Genomic DNA, 20,089 nt, shown 5'->3' with positions numbered 1-20,089 from the left:
GCTATGTGTTGTGTACGTGTGGCATATGGAGTGGAGACCATATATCTTCAACTCGCCTGTTGACGTTTGTTAATTCAAGAAGCATATAGGGTACTGGTACTGTAGGCATTAGACACACAATAAACAAGCCATAAGTTCAAGTTTGTTTATTCGTCATATACTGGAGTACACAGCGCAATGATTTACACCACGAGTAACGATAACTTTGCTATATACACAGGGTACCTGTACCGAGTCGACTTGCAGGGGTACAAGGTAATTGAAGTAGATTTGTACATACAGTGCCTTCAGAAAGTATTCAGACCCCTTGACATTTTTTGTTAGGTTACAGCCTTATTCTAAAATTGATTAAATAGTTTTTTTCCCCTCAACAATCTACACACAATACCCCATAATGGCAAAACAAAAACTGTTTTTTAGAAATCTTTGCTAATTTATAAAAACCAAAAAACATAAATATCCCATTTACATAAGTATTCAGACCTTTTACTCAGTACTTTGCTGAAGCACCTTTGGCAGCGATTACAGCCTTGAGTCTTCTTGTGTATGACGCTACAAGCTTGGCAAACCTGTATTTGTGGAGTTTCTCCCATTCTTCTCTGCAAATCCTCTCAAGCTCTGTCAGGTTGGATGAGGAGCGTCGCTGCACAGCTATTTTCAGGTCTCTCCAGAGATGTTCGATCGGGTTCAAGTCCGGGCTCTGGCTGGGCCACTCAAGGACATTCAGAAACTTGTCCCGAAGCCGCTCGTGCATTGTCTTGGCTGTGTGCTTAGGGTTGTTGTCCTATTGGAAGATGAACTTTCGCCCCAGTCTGAGGTCCTGAGTGCTCTGGAGCAGGTTTTCATCAAGGATCTCTCTGTACTTTGCTCCGTTCATCTTTCCCTCAATCCTGACTTGTATCCCAGTCCCTGCCGCTGAAAAACATCCCCCATCATGATGCTGCCACCACCATGCTTCACCGTAGGGATGAGGTCAGGTTTACTGCCTCCCGGGTGGCGCAGTGGTCTAGGGCACTGCATCGCAGTGCTAGCTGCGCCACCAGAGTCTCTGGGTTCGCGCCCAGGCTGGGCTGGGTTCGCGCCCAGGCTCTGTCGCAGCCGGCCGCAACCCGGGAGGTCCGTGGGGCAACGCACAATTGGCATAGCGTCGTCCGGGTTAGGGAGGGTTTGGCCGGTAGGGATATCCTTGTCTCAGTATGTAAAATGTAATATGTAATATGCAATATGTAAAATGTAAAAAATGTAATAAAATGTATGCACTCTACTGTAAGTCGCTCTGGATAAGAGCGTCTGCTAAATGACTAAAATGTAAATGTAAATGTACTTCCAGACGTGACGCTTGGCATTCAGGCCAAAGAGTTCAATCTTGGTTTCATCAGACCAGAGAATCTTGTTTCTCAGGGTCTGAGAGTCTTTAGGTGCCCTTTGGCAAACTCCAAGTGGGCTGTCATGTGCCTTTTACTGAGGAGTGGCTTCCGTCTGGCCACTCTACCGTAAAGGCCTGATTGGTGGAGTGCTGCAGAGATGGTTGTCCTTCTGGAAGTTTCTCCCATCTCCACAGAGGAACTCTAGAGCTCTGTCAGAGTGACCATCGGGTTCTTGGTCACCTCCCTGACTAAGGCCCTTCTCACCCGATTGCTCAGTTTAGTAGGCCAGACAGCTCTAGGAAGAGTCTTGGGGTTTCCAAACTTCTTCCGTTTAACAATGATGGAGGCCACTGTGTTCTTGGGGACCTTCAATGCTGCAGAAATGTTTTGGTATCCTTCCCCAGATCTGTGCCACGACACAATCCTGCCACAAGTCTTCTTTGGTATGACTCTACAAGCTTGGCACAATCCTGTCTCTGAGCTCTATGGACAATTCCATCGACCTCATGGCTTGGTTTTTGCTCTGACATGCACCGTCAACTGTTGGACCTTATATAGACAGACTCCAATGAAGTTGTAGAAACATCTCAAGGATGATCAATGGAAACAGGATGCACCTGAGCTCAATTTCGAGTTTCATAACAAAGGGTTTGAATATTTATATAGATCAATTAGTAGATTACTGAGGATTTTTTTTTCTCATCCATTTTAGAATAAGGCTGTAACGTAAGAAAATGTGGAAAAAGTCAAGGGATCTTTGTCTTGCTGACGTTGAGGGAGGGGCTGTCTGATCGTCGTCGGTGATCAGGCCTACCACCGTTGTGTCCTTAGCAAACATAATGATGGTGTTGGAGTCGTGCGCAGCCACACAGTTGTGGGTGAACAGGGAGTACAGTATGGGACTAATAACGCACCCCTGAGGGGCCCCCCATGTCAGCGTGGCAGATGTGTTGTTGCCTACCCTCTCCACCTGGGGGAGGGCCATCAGGAACTCCAAGATCCATTTGCAGAGGGAGGTGTTTAGTAATTTCATGGCTACAGATGTGAGTGCTACGCTAGGCGTTCTTGGGCACAGAGACTATGGTGGTCTGCTTGAAACATGTAGGTATTACAGACTGGTTCAGGGAGAGGTTGAAAATGTTAGTGAAGACACTTGCCAGCTGGGTACGCATGCTCTGAGTATGCGTCCTGGTAACCTATCTGGCCCTGCGGTCTTGTGAATGTTAACCTATTTACAGGACTTACTCACATCGGCTACAGAGATCACACAGTCATCTGGAACAGCTGGTGATCTCAATCATGGTTCAGTGTTGCTTGCCTCGAAGCAAGCATAGAAGGCATTTAGCTTGTCTGGTAGGCTAGCATCACTGGGAAGCTAGCGGCTGTGTTTCCATTTGTAATTCGTGATAGTTTGCAAGCCCTGCCACATCCGACAAGCGTCAGCTGGTGTAGTAAGATTTGATCTTAGTCCTGTATTGACGCTTTGCCTGTTTGATGGTTCGTCGGAGGGTGAAGCGGGATTTCTTATAAGCGTCCAGATCAGTGTCCCAGTCCTTGAAAGCGGCAACTTTAGCCTTTAGCTCAGTACAGATGTTGCCTGGAATCCATGGGTTCTGATTGGATATGGTACGCACGTTCACTGTGGGGACGACTTCGTTGATGCATTTATTAATGAAGCCGGTGGCTGATGTGGTAAACTCCTGAATGCCTTCGGATGAATCACGGAACATATTCCGGTCTACGCCAGCGAAACAGTCCTGCAGCTTATTGTGTGCATCACTGGTACGTCCTGTTTGAGTTTCTTCTTGTAAGCAGGAATCAGGAGGATAGAGAAAAATATGATAAAATAAAAACTCAGTGACATCAAATAGAACAGAATATAATTAAGCAATAAGGCCCGAGGGGGTATAGAGTATGGCCAGTATACTACGGCTAAGGGCTGTTCTTATGCACGACGCAATGCGGAATGCTTGGATACAACCCTTAGTCGTGCTTTATTGGCCATACTGTATACCACAAAGCCCTGAGGTGCCGTATTGCTTAATTATATTTTTGCTAAATTACTACTCTATTTGATCTCATTGAGTTTTATTTGATCAAATAAACAGGTTACCAATGTAATTAGAACAGTAAACAAGCGTTTTGCGTCATACCAATGGTATATTTAAGCAATAAGGCCCGAGTAGGTCTGGTACATGGCCAATATAGCACGGTCTTCAACTAATCAGCATTCAGGGCTCGAACCACCCAGTTTATAATGTCTGTTATAAACTGGGTGGTTCGAGTCCTGAAGGCTGATTGGCTGAAAGCTGTGGTATATCAGACCGTATACCACGGGTGACAAAACATTTATTTTTACTGCTCTAATTACATTGGTAACCAGTTTATAATAGCAATAGGGCACCTCGGGATTTGTAGTATATGGCTAATATACCACGGCTAAGGGCTGTATACAGGCACTCCGCGCTGTGTCGTGCATAAGAACAGTCCTTAGCCGATGCGTATTGGCCATTTACCACACCCCCTTGGGGCTTATTGCTTAAATATACCATAGCTTTCAGACAATCAGCATCCAGGAGCCAAACTAGATAATATAATATAATACAAGAAGGCACTCAATGAATTAAGACGGCTATTAACAAAATGTGCTGGGGATATCTCCTTTGTAACTCCCTTGTTGTCCTCCTTTAATCCACACTGTCAGTGTTCAGCTAATGTAATTGACATATTTCATACTTGTATTGCCAACAGTCAGGGCTGAGGCAATGGTATCACTGCCCAATGATGTAACTTCTTACTTAATTATCAAAGACATGTTGCATTTATCCCTTGTTTGACCACAGCATTTACCACAGTTCCAATATTACAAATGTAGGATCTTAATTTGAACCAGTTTGCTACAGCCGGAAAATAATCCTGCAGTATTAGGAAACGTGAATTATTATGTGGATTATAATTAATGGACATTTTTGAAGGTGTTGATACATTTTCTGTGAGGGAAAATCAAGTCTGAAATTTCAAAGTGGAAATTACAAACTTCAGAAGCCTTTTTAAACCTCAAATACACTACAAGTTTTAAATTTCCTGCGGAAAAGTTCATCTGCAACAGGGTGGTCAAATTAAGATCCTACATTTGTAGATCACCACCAATCTGGAATAGATATCTAACAAATTAAGACAGCCCAGCTGAAAACAAACACATTAAATATCTAAGATAGACCACTTCTCTTTCCATCTATCTCTATACATAATTCTATATTAAGAGTGGTTTGAACTTCTCTGTCTCTTTTCCTTCCAGACATCAGATGAGCTCAATTGCTCTCCATAAAATTGTATGATCTTAATTTGAGCACTCTTTAGTTGCTGAGAATTTATCTGCACAGCAGGAAATACAAACGTGTAGTGTATTCAAAGTTTAAAAAGGCTTCTAAAGTTTATAATTTCCACTTTAAAATATCAGACTTGATTTGCCCTAACGAAAAATGTCTCAACCCCTACAAAAAATGTTCATTAAGTTTAATCCACATAATAATTAACATTTCCTGTTGCTGCAAGATTATTTTCCTGCTGTTGCAAACTAGCTCAAATTAAGCTCCTACATCTGTAAATCGCTCATCCAGATCAGTCTGAGTACCAGCCCCGGCATCCACACTTATTCATCTGTACGACTCATCTATCTCTCCCTTCCATTCACTTGTTGTCCTCCACCACTTACTGATTAATTAATTAATTAATGGATGAATGGATGAATGAATGAATGAATGTATGAATGATCTATACACACTCCATCCTCTCTCTGTCTCTCTGCAGTAGTGGATCTGATCTACTGGCGAGACGTGGGGAAGACAGGGCTGGTGTTCACAGGGCTGGTGATAGGCCTGGCCAGCCTGTTCCAGCTCAGTGCCATCACCGTGCTGTCCTACCTGTGTATGGCCATCATGTGTCTCACCTTCCCCCTACGCCTCTACTACAAACTCCTAGAGCTGATACGGAAGAACCCTGAAGGAGTGCACCCCTTCCAGTGAGTACAGTTTACAGCAGTTACCATACTCTAGTTTATATATAGAGAGACATATCATTTCACCCTAACAGCCATCTGTGTACACGCACGCACGCACGCACGCACGCACGCACGCACGCACGCACGCACGCACGCACGCACAAACACACACACACACACACACACACACACACACACACACACACACACACACACACACACACACACACACACACACACACACACACACAAACAGCCATCTGTGTATGGCTCTATGCATCTGTTGGTAGAAAATGCTTCTTGTAAACTAGGGATGTGTGTGTGTGTGTGTGTGTGTGTGTGTGTGTGTGTGTGTGTGTGTGCGTGTGCGTGTGCGTGTGTGCGTGTGTGTGGTACCAGGTCTTATATAGGAGACGACAGCTCTCTGACAGATGAGGAGACGGTGTTGGTGGTGGAGGAAGTGGTGCTGATGATTGCCTTCGCCGTCACAGAGATCAAACGCCTGCTCTTCATCGGCAGCATCATGGACTCCATCAAGGTCAGGGGCCACTGTCAATGTCCCTCTGAAAACGCAAAAAAACTCTGTGTATTACTGTAATTATGTACTGTAAAATATGTGTAGGGATTGGGGAAGAAGCTAAAGGTTGAAGTCACACAATCACCAGCACTTGAGTCAGACAACATAACTGGTCCTCCTGAGGGCTTAAATCAGCAATTGGACAGATGCAATATATACAATACATCAACAAAACATATACATTGCTTCGTAAACTCACATGCTATCTATACCTATTCCAAACAATGACAATCTAAACAAATGTTTTTCTGTTGTCAGTTTGTGTTGCTGCTGTGCGTGTTGGTCTATGTGGGCATCACGACCAACGGACTGACCCTGGTGATAGTTGGTGAGACCATTCTGATCCACCTCTCTATCTTAGTGTCTTACACCACACCATCCTACAGCACTACCCTCATACATGATTATGCTCTAATACCATAACATGCTACATTGCTCTCTCTGTTTCATTCATACTTCACTTTACCCCATCACCTCTGATCTGTCATAAAGCTATATGTAAATAATGTCTGTGAACATAGTTTGTTGATCTGATTTCCTTCACTGTCTCTTTCGCAGGTGTCATCTGTGTTTTCTCTCTTCCTCTATTCTACAAACAAATGCAGGTGAGGCAAAGAGCTCCTGCTGTTCACAGACTCTGCTTGTACATAATTATAATGTAATCCACATTACAGCAGCAACCAAAGGACTGTGTTTAATATGCACTTGTGTTTCGGTGACAGGGTCGGATGAAGAGGATTGGCAAAGCGGTCAACGGCCTCCTGAGGAAAATCAAAAGCTTGTAAGTGCTGAACAAGCCTGTTGAAATGACTAATATGACTGTTTTAATTTTTCATATGGCTAATTTCCTCACTAAACCCTACAGGGACATTTAATATTATGTTCTTTAAAACATTCAGGTCACAATAACCCAGCAACTATGCTCAACACATTATAAATATCTCGTCATTTTTGACGCAGTATAAAATAACTGATTTCCCTCTTTTGACACTTTCATTTTTGTATTTGCAGGTTTAAGAGGTTGTGCAGTATGCTGAGACCCTCTACTGTGGCTAAACCTGCTCCAACCGCCACCCTGGCCCCGGTGCCAGCCCTGGCCCCAAAACACAAACAAAAGTCAAAGTGATAAGAAAGAAAAAGGGGGATCTATGGGAAAAGAGGGGGGTCATTCATACGTCTTATCAGACCACCTGGGATTAGGGGCTGGGAAACTCTGACAAGGGGGGAGGGGTACCTCATGGGGGTGTGACGGGAGGGGGTACAAGGACCTCATGGGGGTGTGAGTGTTCTTTGGAAGGCTACTGGTGTTTTATATTTCCATTTTCCCATTGTGGTGTCTGTGAATGGGAATAAGATTTCAAATCCAGTGTTTGGTGTTGGTACACTAAAGATGTTTACAGACAAATGTAATGTTTATATGGGAGGGAATTTTCAGTCAAATCTAAAAGACAACTAGTTCACCTTGGGGGGGTGGGGTTATACCACAGAACACTTGCCATCTTAAGACCACACAGGGTGAATACTGGCCATCTGACCACATGCCTTATAATTTACTTTGGAAGTGCACTCAAAGCGTATGAATGGGTGAATGGGTGCATATTCAATGATTGGTGCTTACTCAAAAGTGTCATTAAACTGCATTGTTCCCTTTTTCTTGATTTTTGCTTAAATTGTTGAATAAATGTTTAGTACATGTTTGAACCTTCTGAAACTGCTCCCATCAATTAATATTTTTTGACATCTCAGTATGTCACTTTCAAAGGAAGCACAAACACACATTACATACTCAGGCCTATTACACTGATTATTCATCAAATTAAATAATTCTACAATTATATATGCCTAAATAATTATCAGAAACATAACTGAATTCATGTTATCATCTCACTGAGAGTAAAATATTGATCCAAAATGCTACAAGCGACAAAGCCTACAGTCCATGATGTGTGCCCTTCTTCAACAAATAATTTTACGTAGCTAGAGCGTCGCAATTGTCGTCATCACGTGCGTCTGTCTTGGATGGCAAAACAATTTATGTGGATGAATCCTTCTGATTAAACGGGATTTGTGGCAATTTTGGATAAGCCAATAAGTTATTTATTGACATTTCATCACTCGAAGAGCTTCAATCCATCAAAGGAAATGACAGAAAGATATGGTAAGCAAAGCAATATTTGGCGTCACTATATCCTATGCGGGTTGTTCTTTCGTCTGGGATAAGAAACAAGATGAAGCTTGTAGGCTAGACAGCCGCCTATGGCTAGCAACTTAGTAAACATTACTTGTCAGTCTATAAGATAGTTAGCTAGTTCTCTAGATATGTAACACTCGTCGTCAGGAACCTTAACCACTGCTTCTGTTTGATTTGTGAGAAAAAGACATAGCGACTTTCAACGTCTCTGCTCTTGGCTGCTTCCATGTGGTCAGTCTGTTGTAACGTTAGTCGTGTGATGTAGTAAATGTGTAATCATCATTTCTTCTCCTTCGTTCTTTTCCAGATTTCCTTTTTAAATTCTTGGTGATTGGAAGTGCGGGATCAGGGAAATCCTGTCTTCTCCATCAATTTATAGAAAACAAGTGTAAGTGAAATTGTTATTAAATTGATAACTTCCAGAAACATTATATGCACGTCTTAAAGATCACTGCCCTCATGGAGATGGCACTGTAATGTTATATTATGGCGCTGTAATGTTATATTATGGCACTGTAATGTTATATTATGGCACTGTAATGTTATATTATGGCACTGTAATGTTATAGTAGGGTACTGTAATGTTCTATTAGGGTACAGTAATGTTATAGTAGGGAACTGTAATGTTATAGTAGGGTACTGTAATGTTCTATTATGGTACTGTAATGTTATAGTAGGGTACTGTAATGTTCTATTAGGGTACTGTAATGTTATATTATGGTACTGTAATGTTATAGTAGGGTACTGTAATGTTATAGTAGGGTACTGTAATGTTATAGTACTGTAATGTTCTATTAGGGTACTGTAATGTTATAGTACGGTACTGTAATGTTATAGTACTGTAATGTTATAGTATGGTACTGTAATATTATGGTAATGTTATAGTAGGGTACTGTAATGGTATGGTAATGTTATAGTAGGGTACTGTAATGGTATGGTAATGTTATAGTAGGGTACTGTAATGGTATGGTAATGTTATAGTAGGGTACTATAATGTTATAGTAGGTTACTGTAATGTTATAGTACTGTAATGTTATAGTAGGGTACTATAATGTTATAGTAGGGTACTGTAATGTTATAGTACTGTAATGTTATAGTAGGGTACTGTAATGGTATAGTAGGGTACTGTAATGTTATAGTAGGTTACTGTAATGTTATAGTACTGTAATGTTATAGTAGGGTACTGTAATGTTATAGTACTGTAATGGTATGGTAGGGTACTGTAATGTTATAGTAGGGTAATGTTATAGTACTGTAATGTTATAGTAGGGTACTGTAATGTTATAGTATGGTACTGTAATGTTATGGTACTGTAATGTTCTATTAGGGTACTGTAATGTTATAGTAGGGTACTGTAATGTTCTATTATGGTACTGTAATGTTCTATTAGGGTACTGTAATGTTATATTATGGCACTGTAATGTTATATTATGGTACTGTAATGTTATATTATGGTACTGTAATGTTATAGTAGGGTACTGATTGGTATATTCACTAGTATCACTACCACGTTTTTGGATATGTTTACTCTACATTTACATTAGGCTGTATGAGACAACATTAAATATGCCAGCAAAGCTTCTCTACCACCACGTGCAACAGAGTCTGTTTTGTTTTGTGTTGTCTGTTCTGTCCCATGTAGTCAAGCAGGACTCCAGCCACACCATCGGAGTGGAGTTTGGCTCCCGGGTGGTAATGGTCGCTGGCAAGACGGTCAAGCTGCAGATCTGGGACACAGCTGGACAGGAGCGATTCCGGTAGGTAGCTCTAATTAACAGGATGCTTGTCATCTGATATCTCAGCAGGATGTTCATTTGATCAAATCAAATGTTATTAGTCACATGCGCCGAATACAACCTTACAGTGAAATGCTTACTTACGAGCCCCTAACCAACAAAGAAAATACAGCCTGGTATAGAGGTCCTGGATGGCAGGAAGCTTTGCCCCAGTGATGTACTGGGCCGTATGCACTACCCTCTGTAGTGGCTTGCGGTCGGAGGCCACGGAGGCCGAGCACTTGCCATACCAGGCGGTGACGCAATCAGTCAGGATGCTCTCGATGGTGCAGCTGTAGAACCTTTTGAGAATCTGAGGACCCATGCCAAATCTTTTCAGTCTCCTGAGGGGAATAGGTTTTGTCGTGCCCTCTTCACTACTGTCTTGGTGTGCTTGGACCATGTTAGTTTGTCGGGGCCCCTGTGTTGAGGATCAGTGCGGCGGATGTGTTGTTACCTACCCTTACCACCTGGGGGTGGCCTGTCAGAAAGTCCAGGATCCAGTTGCAGAGGAAGGTGTTTAGTCCCAGGGTCCTTAGCTTATTGAGGGCACTATGGTGTTGAACGCTGAGCTGTAGTCAATGAATAGCATTCTCACATAGGTGTACTTTTTGTCCAGGTGGGAAAGGGCAGTGTGGAGTGCAATAGAAATTGCATCATCTGTGGATCTGTTAGGACAGTATGCAAGTTGGAGTGAGTCTAGGGTTTCTGGGATAATGGTGTTCATGTGAGCCATGACCAGCCTTTCAAAGCACTTTATGGCTACAGAAGTGAGTGCTATGGGTCGGTAGTCATTTAGGCAGGTTACCTTAGTGTTCTTGTGCACAGGGACTATGGTGGTCTGCTTAAACATGTTGATATTACAGACTCGGACAAGGAGAGGTTGAAAATGTCATTGAAGACACCTGCCAGTTGGTCAGCGAATGCTCGCAGTACACGTCCTGGTAATCTGTCTTTCCCTGCGGCCTTGTGAATGTTGACCTGTTTTAAGGTCTTACTCACATTGGCTGCAGAGAGCATGATCACACAGTCTTCCGGAACAGCTGGTGCTCTCATGCATGTTTCAGTGTTATTTGCCTCGAAGCGAGCGTAGAAGTAGTTTAGCTCGTCTGGTAGACTCGTGTCACTGGGCAGTTCTCGGCTGTGCTTCCCTTTGTAGTCTGTAATGGTTTGCAAGCCCTGCCACATCCGACGAGCGTTGGAGCCGGTGTAGTACGTTTCGATCTTAGTCCTGTATTGACGATTTGCCTGTTTGATGGTTCGTCGGACGGCATAGCGGGATTTCTTATAAGCTTCCGGGTTAGAGTCCCGCTCCTTGAAAGCGGCAATACTGAATGAACACTTATTTTAACTTAATATAATACATCAATAATATCAATTTAGCCTCAAATAAATAATGAAACATGTTCAAATTGGTTTAAATAATGCAAAAACAAAGTGTTCGAGAAGAAAGTAAAAGTGCAATATGTGCCATGTAAAAAAGCTAACGTTTAAGTTCCTTGCTCAGAACATGAGAACATATGAAAGCTGGTGGTTCCTTTTAACATGAGTCTTCAATATTCCCAGGTAAGAAGTTTTAGGTTGTAGTTATTATAGGAATTATAGGACTATTTCTCTCTATACGATTTGTATTTCATATACCTTTGACTATTGGATGTTATTATAGGCACTTTAGTATTGCCAGTGTAACAGTATAGCTTCCGTCCCTCTCCTCGCTCCTACCTGGGCTCGAACCAGGAACACATCGGCAACAGTCACCCTCGAAGCAGCGTTACCCATGCAGAGCAAGGGGAACAACCACTCCAAGTCTCAGAGCGAGTGACGTTTGAAACACTATTAGCACCCCGCTAACTAGCTAGCCATTTCACATCGGTTACACCAGCCTAATCTCGGGAGTCATAAACAGCGCAATGCTTGAAGAATTGCGAAAAGCTGCTGGAAAACGCACGAAAGTGCTGTTTGAATGAATGCTTACGAGGCTGCTGCTGCCTACCATCGCTCAGTCAGACTGCTCTATCAAATATCAAATCATAGACTTAATTATAACATAGTAACACACAGAAATACGAGCCTATGGTCATTAATATGGTCGAATCCGGAAACTATAATTTCGAAAACAAAACGTTTATTCTTTCAGTGAAATACGGAACCATTCCGTATTTTATCTAACGGGTGGCATCCCTAAGTCTAAATATTGCTGTTACATTGCACAACCTTCAATGTTATGTCATAATTATGTACAATTCTGGCAAATTAATTACGGCCTTTGTTAGGAATAAATGGACTTCACACAGTTCGCAATGAGCCAGGTGCCCCAAACTGCTGCATATACCCTGACAGCTTGCACGGAACGCAAGAGAGGTGACACAATTTCCCTAGTTATAAGAAATTCATGTTAGCAGGCAATATTAACTAAATATGCAGGTTTAAAAATATATACTTGTGTATTGATTTTAAAGAAAGGCATTGATGTTTATGGTTAGGTACATTGGTGCAACGACAGTGCTTTTTTCGCAAATGCGCTTGTTAAATCGTTACCCGTTTGTCGAAGTAGGCTGTGATTTGATGAGAAATTAACAGGCACCGCATCGATTATATGCAACGCAGGACACGCTAGATAAACTAGTAATATCATCAACCATGTGCAGTTAACTAGTGATTATGTTAAGATTGATTGTTTTTATAAGATAAGTTTAATGCTAGCTAGCAACTTACCTTGGCTTCTTGCTGCCCTCGCGTAACAGGTAGTCAGCCTGCCACGCAGGCTCCTTGTGGAGTGCAATGTAAGGCAGGTGGTTAGAGCGTTGGACTAGTAACCGGAAGGTTGCAAAAACGAATCCCCGAGCTGACAAGGTAAAAATCTGTCGTTCTGCCCCTGAACAAGGCAGTTAACCCGCCGTCATTGAAAATAAGAATGTGTTCTTAACTGACTTGCCTAGTTAAATAAAGGTGTAAAAAAAAAAAAAAGGCAACTCGGTGTCCAAAAATACCGATTACCGATTGTTATGACAACTTGAAATCGGCCCTAATTAATCGGCCATTCCGATTAATCGGTCGACCTCTAATTTAATGTATATATTAGGACAAGCAATGTCGAAGTCCAGAGTATAATGAATATATATACACAGTGCCTTTGGAAAGTATTCCGATCCCTTGACTTTTTCCACATTTTGTTACGTTACAGCGTTATTCTAAAATGAATTAAAATGTTTTTTTTACCCTCATCAATCTGCACACAATACCCCAGAAATGTTTGCTAATTTGTTAAAAATAAAAAATGGAAATATCACATTTACTTAAGTATTCAGACCCTTTACTCAGTACTTTTGTTGAACCACCTTTGGCAGCGATTACAGCCTCGAGTCTTCTTGGGTATGACGCTACAAGCTTGGTTCACCTGTATTTGGGGAGTTTCTCCCATTCTTCTCTGCAGATCCTCTCAAGCTCTGTCAGGTTGGATGGGGAGCGTTGCTGCACAGCTATTTTAAGGTCATTCAGAGATATTCGATCTGGTTCCAATCCGGGCTCTGGCTGGGCCACTCAAGGGCATCCCAAAGTCACTCCTACGTTGTCTTGGCTGTGTGCTTAGGGTCGTTGGCCTGTTGGAATGTGAACCTTCACCCCAGTCTGAGGTCCTGAGCGCTCTGGAGCAGTTTTTCATCAGGATCTCTCTTTGCTCCATTCATCTTTGCCTCAATCCTGACTAGGATCCCAGTCCCTGCCGCTGAAAAACAACCCCACAGCATGATGCTGCCACCACCATGCTTCAAGTCAGGGATGGTGCCAGGTTTTCTCCAGATGTGACGCTTTGCATTCAGGCCAAAGAGCTGTCATGTGCCTTTTACTGAGGAGTGACTTCCGTCTGGCCACTCTACCATAAAGGCCTGATTGGTGGAGGGCTGCAGAGATGGTTGTCCTTCTGGAAGGTTCTTTTTTCCTGGCACCACTCCACCAGGGCCCTCACCTCCTCCCTTTCTTGTCATTGGTAATCAGGCCTACTACTGTTGTGTCAACTGCAAACTGGATGATTGAGTTGGAAGCCTGCGTGGCGACGCAGTCATGGGAGAACAAGGAGTTCAGGAGGGGGCTAAGCATGCACCCTTGTGGGGCCCCTGTGTTGAGGATCAGCGTAATGGAGTTGTTGTTTCCGACCTTTCCCTTTGACGTAAGTATTAGTGGATGCTACATTATGTTCTACATCATGATGTTGGAAAGAGATGGCTCCTCTGTCTGACACTCTTGTTTCCCCCTGACCTCAGATCAGTGACTCGCAGTTATTACAGAGGGGCAGCAGGGGCTCTCCTGGTTTATGACATAACCAGGTAAGACCCTGATTTACACTAATCCCAAATTAGCCCCATATTAGATGACAGTGGATCCATATAATATTTTACTTGAATATACTTCTGTGTCTCTGTGTATCCAAGTCGGGAAACGTACAATTCTCTGACCAACTGGTTGACAGACGCTCGGACACTGGCCAGTCCAAACATCATCATTATCCTCTGTGGGAACAAGAAGGACCTGGAAGCTGACAGAGAGGTCACTTTCCTTGAGGTATCCCGTTTTGCCCAGGAGAACGGTAATGTGGCTTAATGACCCTGCATACTGAGTGATGGTTGTGACTATAGATAAAGGAGATTGATTACTTAATTAGTCCATGTTGTTATAAAAACAGAAGTGATGTTCCTGGAGACGAGCGCCCTCACCGGAGAGAACGTGGAGGAGGCCTTCCTCAAATGTGGTCGCACCATCCTCAACAAGATAGAGTCAGGTAATAACGCAGAGCAATGTAGTGCACTAGTGATATATAGGCATCCACATTAGCTGAAGTGCTAACTGTGTATCTTTGGATGAGTTTTCTCATGTTTAATACGTCGATGTGTCTCCTCTGTAGGTGACTTAGACCCAGAGCGGATGGGCTCAGGGATCCAGTATGGTGACACGACGGTGAGGCAGCTTCGCCAGTCGCCACAGGCTGGCTCAGAACAGGGCAGAGATCAGTGCAACTGTTAAAGGCTAATGCTAACTCAGCTCTAAGACACACAGATCCCATGTCTTCAGGTAAGTAGTTTGTAATTAACCTACACTGATAAGTATGGCTCCTTACAAGTGTTTTGTATTTCTTCAATTGATAATCTATTAGTGTGATAATTTTAGGGATGTCCCCAATTATTCGACTGGTCGATAGGCTGTTGGTCGACCGACATTTTCTTTAGTCGAGCAGTAGCATATGTACACTATCGTTCAAAAGTTTGGGGTCACTTAGAAATGTCCTTGTTTTCCATGAAAACATACATGAAATGAGTTGCAAAGTGAATAGGAAATATAGTGAAAACATTGACAAGGTTATAAATAATGATTTTTAATTGAAATAATTGTGTCCTTCAAACTTTGCTTTCGTCAAAGAATCCTCCATTTTCAGCAATTGCAGCCTTTACAGACCTTTGACATTCTAGTTGTCAATTTGTTGAGGTAATCTGAAGAGATTTCACCCCATGCTTCCTGAAGCACCTCCCACAAATTGGATTGGCTTGATGGGCACTTCTTACATTTACACTTTATATGGTCAAGCTGCTCACACAACAGCTCAATTTGGTTCAGATCTGGTGACTGTGCCACTCCATTATAGATAGAATACCAGCTGACTGCTTCTTCCCTAAATAGTTATTGCATAGTTGGAGCTGTGCTTTGGGTCATTGTCCTGTTGTAGGAGGAAATTGGCTACAATTTAAGCGCCGTCCACAGGGTATGGCATGGCGTGGCGTTGCAAAATAGAGTGATAGCCTTCCTTCTTCAAGATCCTTTTTACCCTGTACAAATCTCCCACTTTACCACCAAAGCACCCCCAGACCATCATATTGCCTCCACCATGCTTGACAGATGGCGTCAAACACTCCTCCAGCATATTTTCATTTTTTCTGCTACTTTTTTCCAATCTTCCTCTGTCCGGTGTCTGTGTTATTTTGCCCATCTTAATATTTTCTTTTTATTGGCCAGTCTGAGATATGGCTTTTTCTTTGCAACTCTGCCTAGAAGGCCAGCATCTCGGAGTCGCCTCTTCACTGTTGACGTTGAGACTGGTGTTTTGCGGGTAATATTTAATGAAACTGCCAGTTGAGGACTTGTTAGGTGTCTGTTTCTCAAACTAGACACTCTAATGTACTTGTCCTCTTGCTCAGTTGTGCACCGGGGCCTCCCACTCCTCTTTCTATTCTGGTTAGGGCCAGTTTGTGCTGTCCTGTGAAGTGAGTAGTACACAGCGTTGTATGAGATCTTCAGTTTCTTGGCAATTTCTCGCATGGAATAGCCTTCATTTCACAGATAAAGAATAGACTGACAAGTTTCAGAAGAAAGTTATTTGTTTCTGGCCATTTTGAGCCTGTAATCGAACCTACAAATGCTGATGCTCCAGATACTTAACTAGTCTAAAGAAGGCCAGTTTTATTGCTTCTTTAATTAGAACAACAGTTTTCAGCTGTGCTAACATAATTGCAAAAGGGTTTTCTAATGATCAATTAGCCTTTTAAAATGATAAACTAGGATTAGCTAACACAACATGCCATTGGAACACAGGAGTGATGGTTGCTGATAATGGACCTCTGTATGCTTATGTAGATATTCCATAAAAAATCAGCAGTTTCCAGCTACAATAGTCACTGACAACATTAACAATGTCTACACTGTATTTCTGATCAATTTGATGTCATTTGAATGGACAAAAAATCAGCTTTTCTTTCAAAAACAAGGACATTTCTAAGTGACCCCAAACTTTTGAACGTTAGTGTGTGTGTGTGTGTTATATATATATATTTTTGATGGCAAGCGAGACACCTGTCTTATTCGCGGCCATCTCAGTGAACTAATCCATTGCGCCGACCGCGGGGATGGCACAGTCAAAGAAGGGGAGTGTGGCTGCACAATGCACTTCTTTCTCCAGAAATCCAATTTGTGCATATTCATTGTTTCTTAACTTCATTGTGATTTTTTTGCTGTTTTTGCATTTGATTGTTAGTGTCTATCAATTCTCCATTACATACAGTACCAGTCAAAAGTTGGGACACACCTACTCATTCCAGGGTTTTTCTTTATTTTTTACTATTTTCTACATTGTAGAATAATAGTGAAGACCTCAAAACTATGAAAAAACACATATGGAATCATGTAGTAATCAACAAAGTGTTAAACAATTCAAAATATATTTTATATTTCAGATTTCTAAGTAGCCACCCTTTGCCTTGATGACAGCTTTGCACACTCTTGACAATCTCCCAACGAAGTCCGTTTTTCTATCCATTGAGAATGACAATAGTTCCTCAATGTATTTGAAAATATTTCCAGTGCTCTCCCTTTCGATAACCACTCAGCGTGAAAGGGGAAAATGTCATTCTCTGATCATAAAATAGTTCTACCTGATTACTTCTTATTCCAGAGCTCACTGGCTCTGGAAACTCTGAGGGCCCAGAATATTTTATACAATGTTGCAAGGACAGTTCGTTGCAGACAGGCAATGCGTGGCCATGCGTAGCCAATGTGATTTATAGGATATTTATTTTTATCAGGATATTTTCTACCTGCAGGCAGCAATATTTTTTATTTGTTAGCTTTATAGGCTATTTTTACATATTTGGCAATGGCAGTAGAAGTAACTTTTTAGGTTTGTATCATTTTCATTTTGATTATAAATTAAATGAATATGTTCTACCAAAATGTGCATATGAACTGCCGGTAGAATTGGTAAAATAAATTGGCATTCCACATGAGAAAGTTTGCTGACTCCTCGTGTAGCCTATTACTGACAACTTCAGAAGAGTAATGGCAGAATTTGTGAAAGCCAGTAGGAGAGGGAGGATGGTCAAGTTTTTTTCCCTTCTGGTTATCTTGATCTCTGGCTCCCTCTTTAGTTGGGACAGCCCTAGATCAGTTAGATTATTGGTATTTAGTGAACTGGGCTGAACTTGTTAAATCTCTCTCTGCCCGGTGTACATCTTTCCTTTAACCGTCTCTGCACACTCAGGCTTTTAGAGGACTGCCCTGTGACTTTTGACCCCTGCCCCTGGAAAATTGCTGGAGAGACCCTGTGTGGAACTTAAGGCTGGGTTAGCGTCTTGATCAGGAACAGTGATGTGAGTATCTGGGTCCAGTCATTGAGCTACTCTTCTCCAGGCCTGTCTCTCTCTGACTACTGCTCCGCTGTGCATCGCCAGGGACTACAAGTGACATCAGCAGAGAGACCTGACCAATCACAGAGCCAGGCCCATGGACACACACATCAGGATGTTTGTTTTCAATGTCTTTATTCAGAAGCAACAGCCACAGCAGCTCATACACCTCTCACTGTTCACTCAAATGATGTCTCTTGATATAAAGATAGTGAAAGTCCAGTCAAAGCTTGTAGACAGTGATGGGACTGACATGGTGTAAGGAGAACACAACACCAGACTTTTATTTGTGTTCGATCTCTATAAAAGTTTAGCCTATTTATTGGTTGTGTTGAAAACTGTTGTGAATATATCAAAAGGAAATAACATTTGTGACATTGGTGTACAATGTTTTATGAGACTGTAAAAAGTAGGGAACTTGTTTGACAACGTTAATACACTTATATATACATACACACACACACAAAGTATGTGGACCCCCTCAAATTAGTGGATTCAGCTATTTCAGACACAGGTGTATGAAGTCGAGCACACCGCCATGCAATCTCCATAGACAAACATTAGCAAGAGAATGGCCTTACTGAAGAGCTCAGTGACTTTCAACGTGACACCATTCATCAAATTTCTGCCCTGCTACAGCTGCCCCGGTCATTTGTAAGTACTGTTATTGTGAAGTGGCAACAACTGCTCAGGTGTGAAGTGTTAGGCCACACAAGCTCACAGAATGGGACCACCGAGTGTTGAAGTGCGTAAAAATAATCTGTCCTCGGGTTGCAACCCTCACTATCGAGTTCCAAACTGCCTCTGGAAGCAACGTCAGCACAAAAACTGTTTGTCGGGAGCTTCATGAAGTGGATTTCCATAGCCGAGCAGCCACACAATTCTAAGATCACAATGCCAAGCGTCGGCTAGAGTGGTGTAAAGCTCGCCGCTGTTGGACTCTGGAGCAGTGGAAACGCGTTCTCTGGCGTGATGAACCACGCTTCACCATCTGGCAGTCCGGCAAACGAATCTGGGTTTGGCGGATGCCAGGAGAATGCTAACTGCCCCAATGCATAGTGCCAACTGTAAAGTTGTTTCAGCATGACAATGCCCCCAAGCACAAGCAAGGTCCATACAGAAATGTTTTGTTGAGATCGGAGTGGAAGAACTTGACAGACTCGCACAGAGCCCTGACCTCAACCCCATCGAATACCTTTGGGATGTTTTGGAACGCCACCTGTGAGCCAGGCCTAATCGCCCAACGTCAGTGCCCGACCTCACTAATGCTCTTGTGGCTGAATGGAAGCAAGTCCCCGCATGTCCCAACATCAATGGAAAGCATTCCCAGAAGAGTGGATGCTGTTATAGCAGCAAAGGGGGGACCAACTCCATATTAATGCCCATGATTTTGGAAGGAGATGTTCGACGAGCAGGTCTCCACATACTTTTGTTCATGTAGTTTAGGAGTTGGAGGCAAGCCCTACAGTCGTTTGTATGTATGAATGAAGACAGTGTGCATTGGATCTGGATGACTCAAACTTCAGGTTAGGGGGAAACAAATATGATGTATTTTACATGTGTGAGGTATTGTGCAATGATTATGAAAGGGTTGAGGCCATATCTAAATCCACTCAAACCAGATTGTCATTGATGGACCGAAGTAAAGCACAAACGTGAGTATCTCAATTTTTAGTTGTTTGTGTGATTGTTTTTAGTAGATGCATATATCTGGACTATGATCTTACATGTGATGTTTGTGTGCTAGATATAATTATTAAACTGAAGAACTGCCCCTCCTTTGCAAAGCCTGTATGAGCTTGAATTAATAAATAATTAAGCCAAATTCATTACACTTTCTCTTTCTATAACTTTGCATTGGTATGAGTGTGGCTGACACAAATTTTACACACCCCTGTTCCGGAGTCAGATCCTACACGTCAACATAGAATGAATCATCTTCAGTGGTTAAATTGAGCCAGGGCTACCTGGCTCCTGCACCTTGGGTTAAAGGAGAGCCAAGCTCCAGCACCTTGGG

At 42.4% G+C, this 20,089-nt stretch overlaps 2 protein-coding genes across 2 annotated transcripts; both read left to right on the top strand.

Annotated features, from left to right (window-relative positions):
- The first annotated feature begins 5,122 nt into the window (after nucleotides 1-5,122).
- On the top strand, nucleotides 5,123-7,133 carry LOC120056555 (reticulon-2-like). Its single transcript, XM_039004739.1, has 6 exons — nucleotides 5,123-5,388; nucleotides 5,767-5,905; nucleotides 6,203-6,272; nucleotides 6,503-6,549; nucleotides 6,667-6,725; nucleotides 6,956-7,133. The coding sequence occupies exons 1-6, from the start codon at nucleotides 5,297-5,299 to the stop codon at nucleotides 7,068-7,070; spliced, it is 522 nt and encodes a 173-aa protein (XP_038860667.1). The 5' UTR covers nucleotides 5,123-5,296; the 3' UTR covers nucleotides 7,071-7,133.
- Nucleotides 7,134-7,954: 821 nt separating this feature from the next.
- LOC120057160 (ras-related protein Rab-4B-like) lies at nucleotides 7,955-18,603 on the top strand. The gene is made up of 8 exons (XM_039005628.1): nucleotides 7,955-8,102; nucleotides 8,443-8,523; nucleotides 9,778-9,892; nucleotides 14,170-14,232; nucleotides 14,338-14,492; nucleotides 14,589-14,684; nucleotides 14,808-14,974; nucleotides 17,928-18,603. Exons 1-7 carry the CDS (start codon nucleotides 8,087-8,089, stop codon nucleotides 14,924-14,926), a joined length of 645 nt encoding a protein of 214 aa, XP_038861556.1. The 5' UTR covers nucleotides 7,955-8,086; the 3' UTR covers nucleotides 14,927-14,974; nucleotides 17,928-18,603.
- Nucleotides 18,604-20,089: the final 1,486 nt, after the last annotated feature.

This window comes from Salvelinus namaycush, chromosome 12, assembly GCF_016432855.1.
Source record: "Salvelinus namaycush isolate Seneca chromosome 12, SaNama_1.0, whole genome shotgun sequence".
Lineage (NCBI taxonomy): Eukaryota > Metazoa > Chordata > Actinopteri > Salmoniformes > Salmonidae > Salvelinus > Salvelinus namaycush.
The sequence above is the reverse complement of the archived record's forward strand: the minus strand, read 5'-3'. Positions and strand labels throughout refer to the sequence as shown.

What these genes read in the sequence shown, in the direction of transcription:
- LOC120056555 (XM_039004739.1), top strand. Translation starts at nt 5,297, where the DNA reads ATGGCCATCATGTGTCTCACCTTCCCCCTACGCCTCTACTACAAACTC. An exon ending in GCATCATGGACTCCATCAAG is followed by an intron (nt 5,906 to 6,202) that starts GTCAGGGGCCAC and finishes TTCTGTTGTCAG; the next exon opens with TTTGTGTTGCTGCTGTGCGT. An exon ending in TATTCTACAAACAAATGCAG is followed by an intron (nt 6,550 to 6,666) that starts GTGAGGCAAAGA and finishes TTTCGGTGACAG; the next exon opens with GGTCGGATGAAGAGGATTGG.
- LOC120057160 (XM_039005628.1), top strand. An exon ending in TCAATTTATAGAAAACAAGT is followed by an intron (nt 8,524 to 9,777) that starts GTAAGTGAAATT and finishes TGTCCCATGTAG; the next exon opens with TCAAGCAGGACTCCAGCCAC. An exon ending in GCTGGACAGGAGCGATTCCG is followed by an intron (nt 9,893 to 14,169) that starts GTAGGTAGCTCT and finishes CCCTGACCTCAG; the next exon opens with ATCAGTGACTCGCAGTTATT.